The sequence below is a fragment of the Cucurbita pepo genome, chromosome LG20 (assembly GCF_002806865.2).
Source record: "Cucurbita pepo subsp. pepo cultivar mu-cu-16 chromosome LG20, ASM280686v2, whole genome shotgun sequence".
In the NCBI taxonomy this organism is placed as follows: Eukaryota; Viridiplantae; Streptophyta; class Magnoliopsida; order Cucurbitales; family Cucurbitaceae; genus Cucurbita; species Cucurbita pepo.
This window is the reverse complement of record NC_036657.1, coordinates 4027664-4034412: the sequence shown is the minus strand read 5'-3', so window position 1 is coordinate 4034412 and position 6749 is coordinate 4027664. Positions and strand designations below refer to the sequence as shown.

At 35.3% G+C, this 6749-nt stretch overlaps 1 protein-coding gene across 8 annotated transcripts in view; it reads right to left on the bottom strand.

Annotated features, from left to right (window-relative positions):
* The window catches only part of LOC111783620 (sialyltransferase-like protein 2), a 7547-nt gene extending 1349 nt beyond the window's left edge, over nt 1-6198 (bottom strand). For 2 of the 8 annotated variants that reach the window (XR_002813386.1, XR_002813387.1), the window contains exons 1-16: nt 6089-6198; nt 5769-5989; nt 5594-5689; nt 5459-5514; nt 5301-5363; nt 4814-4912; nt 4650-4723; nt 4246-4335; nt 3992-4069; nt 3701-3801; nt 3120-3312; nt 2041-2131; nt 1884-1948; nt 910-1064; nt 743-824; nt 133-242 (exon numbers count right to left, since the gene is read on the bottom strand). Coding sequence is in view for 6 of the 8 variants with exons in the window: in XM_023664535.1 (XP_023520303.1) it covers nt 133-242; nt 743-824; nt 910-1064; nt 1884-1948; nt 2041-2131; nt 3120-3312; nt 3701-3801; nt 3992-4069; nt 4246-4335; nt 4650-4723; nt 4814-4901 (1127 nt within the window). In the remaining 2 variants the exon portion in view is untranslated. Of the gene's footprint in view, nt 1-132; nt 243-742; nt 825-909; nt 1065-1883; nt 1949-2040; nt 2132-3119; nt 3313-3700; nt 3802-3991; nt 4070-4245; nt 4336-4649; nt 4724-4813; nt 4951-4981; nt 5266-5300; nt 5364-5458; nt 5515-5593; nt 5690-5768; nt 5990-6088 lie in introns of those variants that run through there. The other 6 variants (XM_023664535.1, XM_023664537.1, XM_023664538.1 and 3 more) reach the window with 6 other exon arrangements.
* Nucleotides 6199-6749: the final 551 nt, after the last annotated feature.

Here is a 6749-nt window from a genome sequence, read left to right as displayed (position 1 = left end):
ATTTTTTTTTTTTTTTTTTTTTTTTTTTTTTTTTTTTTTTTTTTTTTTTTTTTTTTTTTTTTTTTTTGATCTTTTGTGGGGTGGGGTGGGGTGGGGAGTGCGGATGTTGATAAAGATCAATGATTCAACTACCTCAATCGTTTCTCAGATGCAACTCTAGCAGCAGTAACCATCTTTTGGCTTGGTACCCACTTCACCACCCGGTTCGGATTAGGTCGCATAGGAGAATGGATTTTGACAAGCTACACAGTTTTAAAAGTGCTATTACTTCCCAACTAATCAAGCACAGATGAAAATTTTATGGTTAATACAGAAATCGTCTTAGTATATAACAGTTTAACAAGAAAATCAAGTTTCACCGAGTGAGCATGCCGTCCATACTTGAGGATAGATATTTGTTGATAAAATATCATGATTTTTATTCGTAAATTTTGAATTCTCTTCAAATTCTTGTGAGATCTATATTTAAAATGAACTGTAAAACAGAACACTCGATCTATAGAACTTAATTCATTTAACAAAATCAACACTGAAACTTCAATGACAGATTTACCACTTGGATATTCTAATATTTTCTCATTTTAACTTTTGGCAAGGTCTATCATCAATCATCAAAGTTTTGATACCGAAAATATTTAGTTTGGTTTTGCCACCTACAGAAGGGAACTTCTCAGTTGCACTAATAAGTACATAAAAAGCACACAAGTTTCAGCACATATGTCATAAATATTAGCAGACTTACACCCAAACATTCCATCATCTGGTAATATGCCCTACCATGCAGAGGTGTGTGACCTTGTCGAGATTCTGAAAAGTATCTTGTCCTGAGAAAATTTAGTTTCATTCATCAATTAAGTATATTTTTTATTTCACATGTTAAGAAATTATTTGTAACAACAAATCTCATACCATTCTTTATAACCAGGATCAACAGTGAAGCCATACATATCTACAGAGTCACATATGGAGAGAGCAAACTCAAGAGCCTTGAGCCCAGTTCCTTTTGCGGCAGAACCAAATGAAGCACCAAGCATGAGATAAACAGGATTTTTTATGGGAATCTCCTGCAGAAAGTAGGAGGAAAATAATAAGTAGGGTGCAATGAGGCAATCACCTAAATAAAATAATTGATGATGAAATTTTAAGCGCAGAGAAAGTTCAACATTCAAGTTAGGAATAAAATTTTCAGAAGGAATGGTTTGTAAAACACGATCTATCATTAGTGGTATGAAATCTAACTATGTATTTAACGAGCAAGAAAATTCATGACTTCAGTAAAAATATATTAATTTCAATGCAACAGCCATTTGTGCATAAGTTGGCCCAAACACTTGCTATATATGCGAGTATTAATTTGGAAAGAAAAAAAAAAGCTTCTCTTGGAGAGGTATGAATGGTGCTCTTTGAATTATTAAAAAAGTAGAGTGAGGAATTCACATAATGCTTCATATTTAGGTGTGGGTAAAGCCCCCTTTCCCATCTAAAGGATTGGAAAATCCTACCAGAATCTTTCCTCCTCTCTCTTCCTAGTTCCAACCCGAAAAGAATGAATAAAAATTTTGTCTTTTAGTTCGTTAGAAAGATAAGGGGTTGTCCTCAGTCTCAATTGATTTATTATTCCCTTCTTCTCCCTTCAAGACATGAAAAATGGGGAGTTAAGGGAAACAAAACCTCCATAAAAGAAACTATTAGAGAAAGAAAAAAACCCTTTATTTTTGCTCGAACCTTGATGGAAAGGTGGAACTAAAGAAACTTCAAGGAAACATGTGGAGTCTGGTTCAAACCAGTACAAATCCTAGAAAGCTACAAAGCATAGAAATTACAATCCTGTATTTTTTGCAAAGATCGTTAAAAAAAGAAGCTACTACAAACAGTACAGGAACCTGAATCATCTTGTTCATGATATCGTGAATTGTTGTTTTGATCAACAAAACCTCCTTTCTTGTTTCTGCAAAATATGCAAGTTGTACTTAGTATACTACTTCTAAGTTCTAAAATAATGCATTAGCACCACAATAACAAGTAAAAAAATATTGATACCATCTAACTCCACGACTTTATCCAGAGCTTTTGCAGATCCTCTATTAAGAAGACGAAAGGTACTTTTCTTACCCACATGATCTGTGTAGTTCTGTGAAAATCAAAACATAAGACCACCGGGCTTTCATTGAGAGAAAAAAAAAAATGCAAGCTATACAATAAGAGAGCCGACAAAAAAGGAGGCAAACTATAAGAAGGGTCTCCAATCAAGAAAAATAAGACAAGATGAATAATTGCCAAAAAGCTTTGCCAAACATTGCTCAAGGATCTCTCAAGTGCTCTAAAAATTCTATTGTTCCTCTCACCCCAAAGCTCCTACAAAGATAGCACACACCCCGCTTGCCACAAACTTTCGTTTCTCAAGAAAGGAGGATGAAGGAAGAACTTCTCGGGCATCTCTTTGCAGTCCCTCTGCCTTGGCCAAGACTGAACTCCTCAAAGAACCAACTCCAAACTGCATAAGCGAAAACACAGTCCAAAGAATACAATCCTGATCCGCAGCTACCCAAAGAATGCAACACCAAGCCCCACCAAATTAGGCACCTTCCTCAACACCTTATCTATAGTGTTAACTTTTCCATCAAGGACCTTCCAAACAAAAAACTTAACTTTCTTGAGAATTTGCACCTTTCCTCATGAGGCAAAGAAAATATAACTCAAGGAAGGGGGGTTAACCAGACAAAGAAAGAAGGAATTATAAGAGAAACCAGCAGACGAATTGGGATTCCAAAAACGAACATCCCTTCTTCCCAGAAACAATGAAACTCCTGCATTAAAGAAAGAAGGTCGACAATATCCAATGTTTCTCTATCAAACAAAGAATGTCAAAACTCAAAAAGAGGAAGGGTGCATCGAGACTGAACATTGGCCGATGAATAATTCCTTGTCTAGGATAAATAATATAAATGAAGAAACATAAAATAGAGGAGGGGTCCCTCGAGACTGAACAATAGCCAATGAATAATGAATAAGTCCTTGGCTAGGATAAACAATATAAATGAAGAAACGTAGAATAGAGGGGTATTAAGCAAAATTATCAAAAGGAAAGGAGCATCTAAAATGATTAGTAGAAGCCGAACCTGGATAGGGGCCCCATTTTCCCTGATAACCACATCAAAACCATCTATCTCCTTCCCAAATTTGGTTTTCAAGAGATCTCCAGAATTTCCCACAACAGCACAACGACCATATTGCTTTGGAACATATGGTGGCGTTTCAGGAAGTACTAAGGAAAGTTTCTCCATGCACAAAGTTCTATTAGCACAACTATTACTGCAAATGGAAAAAAAGGTCACTGTGAGCCTGGCTATGAGAAACTGTCCTTGGTCTTCTGATAAGGATGTTCATTCTGGAGCTCAAAACACAGCGACATCAACATGCACTTTGTAAATTCTTGGGATTTGTATTAAATTATACAGCTTCAGAAGGAGTTCTTTCCTTATGATTATTAGAAGTGAAGCTTATGAAACTAGAAACCTGATATGGTAGAAGTCTAAAATTAAGAAAACTTATGTTCAAAATAGCTGTTTTTTTTTAAATTTTTTATATTTATTTATTTATGTATATATATATATCCTCACATACATAAGTGATTGGTGTCTATAAACCCATAAATTGTTAATCATTTCAAGGATAAATTTTTGTAACTGTAACTACTTACAGAAGAATTCCTTTGTTAATCCTACGCCAGGCGTACTCCTCCCATCCATTTGGCAAGCCATCAATGTACTCCTTGGTCAGTATGGTAGTACTGTTCCGCACCTGAGCAGTCCACTCATTAGATAATAATTTAATTCGTAAACATGCTTATGAATCTTTGTAAGAGAAATAACATAAAACGGAGACCTCTTTTAATTTCAAGGTGTGTTTTTTTTTTTTTTCAGATAAAAGTAGAAATTTGAATGAAAAATTGATGCATACAACCTTTTACCTAATATAGAAAGCAGCTTACCTGTTCCCAAGTAGCCACAGCTTCGCAGAGATTAAATTCATATGATAAGCCTTCAAGTTCACCAGTTTTAGGATCTTTCTGTTCACATGAAAATTTCAAAAATCTTAAGTACAAGTTTGTGTATCAGCTAAATTTGGTTCAAAAGAACATGGAGTGGCAGGATTTGTAAGTGGGATTCAATGCTCCAACTTATTCAAATTTCATCTACTCAACAAATATATGATTAGTCCGTCAGAAGGATGAAGAGAACCTACCCATTTGGGAATGGTTTCTTGAGGAAACCTCATTGTAACTAGGCAATAATCTTCACCACCAACAGCTTGTAGACCTAATCCATTTGCACTCTGCAACACCATCGAACAAATGGCGTACAACCATATAAGAGATTAAAGTTTTTGTTTTAATTGAGAAAAATGTTAAAATACTTCGCATTGTATCGAGAAAAACACACACTCATCTGCATCTTATAAAACAAAGTTACATCCAAAATTACTTAAATGGTCCTAAGGGTCATCAATAGGCATTTGAAAAGCTCTTAAAATACAGAGTGATGTCATAAGCTTATGCCTTACAATAGCCGCAAGCGAAACTTTCATCAACATGTTCTTTCCAGTTCAGAAATAGTAAACGCTTGAAAGAAATGGTTTACAGAACTCACCACACACTTCTGGAAACTGCTCTGAAGGGATTGCAGAGCTTCATAATCCTCATCGGAAAGTTGATAATTACCATCTATTAATAGATATAAACATAAGTTAGATGATCATACACTTACAACGAATGCAAATGAAAAGAAATTAAGCAGAAACATAAGGCTCTTACATAGGTAGGAAACACCGTTAATGTATATGAGAATAGCCGCAAATCCAGAAGCTAAAGCAAGCACAAAGGCGAAATGCAACAGCCTCATCTATATAGAAACTGAGAAATTTAGGAATTCTAAGGACCTTTGATACAAGCTTGAATGTATCTAAAGTGTAACAATCCAACTTTTTAGACCTAGACCGACCAGGTCCATTACGAAAAACATGCTTTTGCATTTTACAAGATGAAAATAAATTTTAAAAGTTGATAGAGAATAACAAATCCAAAACAAAGTAAGGAAAAGTTCGCTTGGGGTACCCTTTAAAATAAATGTAAACAAAAGGGTAAATCAAAACATCTCCAAAAATTTATCAAGAAATGACAAAAATCGCAATCAGATCAATAAATCGTCACAAAGACAAATTCAGTTCTCAAATACTAGAAAACTCATAAATGCATGCGTACCTAACATTCATTAGGAACATCCAATAGGAAAATCACTTACCTTGATTGTGAAACCTGAAAATTTCAAATCCCAAGCTCCGAATAAGGAGACCGTTTGCCCAACCTACAATTATTTCCAATAAATTAAACCTGAAACTTACATCCTAAGAATTCCAGTTCCTAAAATAATTTGGGACTTAATCTTGTAACTTAACTTACTCCAACAAGAAAAAAATTAGCCGAAATTGGTTTCAGTATTGATGACTTTGTTCAAACTACACATAACAGAGATCTAAGAGTTAGAGCCTACAAAAGAACTCCTAAATGAATCCAAAAAGTTCGATAGAAAGTTACCCAACAAATTCTTATCGAAAATGAAACAGTGTTCGCACTGATTGGCTTCAATTAGATCTGATTTCGTAGATTCGAGATCCAAAAGTTTTGAGTATACTAGAAGGGCCAAAATTCACGAGTTAGACATAACCATAACCAAAAATTATTAGAGAACTTGCAGGAAATTGGATCTCACCCACGAATTGGATACCTCCAATCTACAAGGAGGTTCGCCGAAGAAGCCCGCACAAAACCTATACCGGAGAAGAAACTATTCCAGCTGAAAAACGCATTTCTCTATTTTATATTGTTCTTTCTGGCCTCTGTCAATCTCATTTGACTACCTGGCGTAAGGTCCGATCGACGGCGGCGTTTGCGCGATTCGGCTGGCGGTAAGGTCCGACAGCGGTGGTGAGGCTACGGCGGCGACCAACAGAGAGAGAGAGAGAGAGAAATCTGTGAGAAACAGAGTGGGGGAATCGTGTAAAAGCGAGAGAGGCGGGAAATGCAACTCACCGGTAAACTGCATGCAACGATGAGGGATTGAAATTTCCTATATCTTTGCTTCCGCAATTCCAAACATAAAAATTTCACCCAAATGGAAAAACGGGAAAAGGCAAGCCAGTATTTATGTGAATTCAACGCCGCCGTTGGATGTCCCATTCCGATCAACCCCCTCCATTCATCAATTTTTTTATTATTAATTTGGTAATTGTTTTTTTAATTTTTTAATAATAACTTTAATTATTTTATTTAAAATTTAATATGCTTCATGATACCAAAAATTCAATGACCGCTCATGTTTAAATGATAATTTAAAGAGTCTATAGTATATGAATGAAATTGGTGTTTTGTCTTGGTAATACGGTTAACATGACCCTGTTAACACATGTTTTGTGTTGGTAACAATCTTATCCATCCGGGTGAGACCACCGCTCATGTTTTGTCTTGGTAACACTGTTAACTCGATTTTCATTTTGAGTGAATTATAAGACCACTGCTTAGGGTTTGTCATTTAATTTTCATGAGTGAGAATGATTATTGTAACTGATTTAATAGGAAGTTGAAAACATAACTTCACATAAATGATGGGCCCACTCTCTCACTAGTCTGAAACAGATTTTGTTTATAACTGGATCATAAACAAATTGTTTATTAGACAATCAGTGGTACTTAA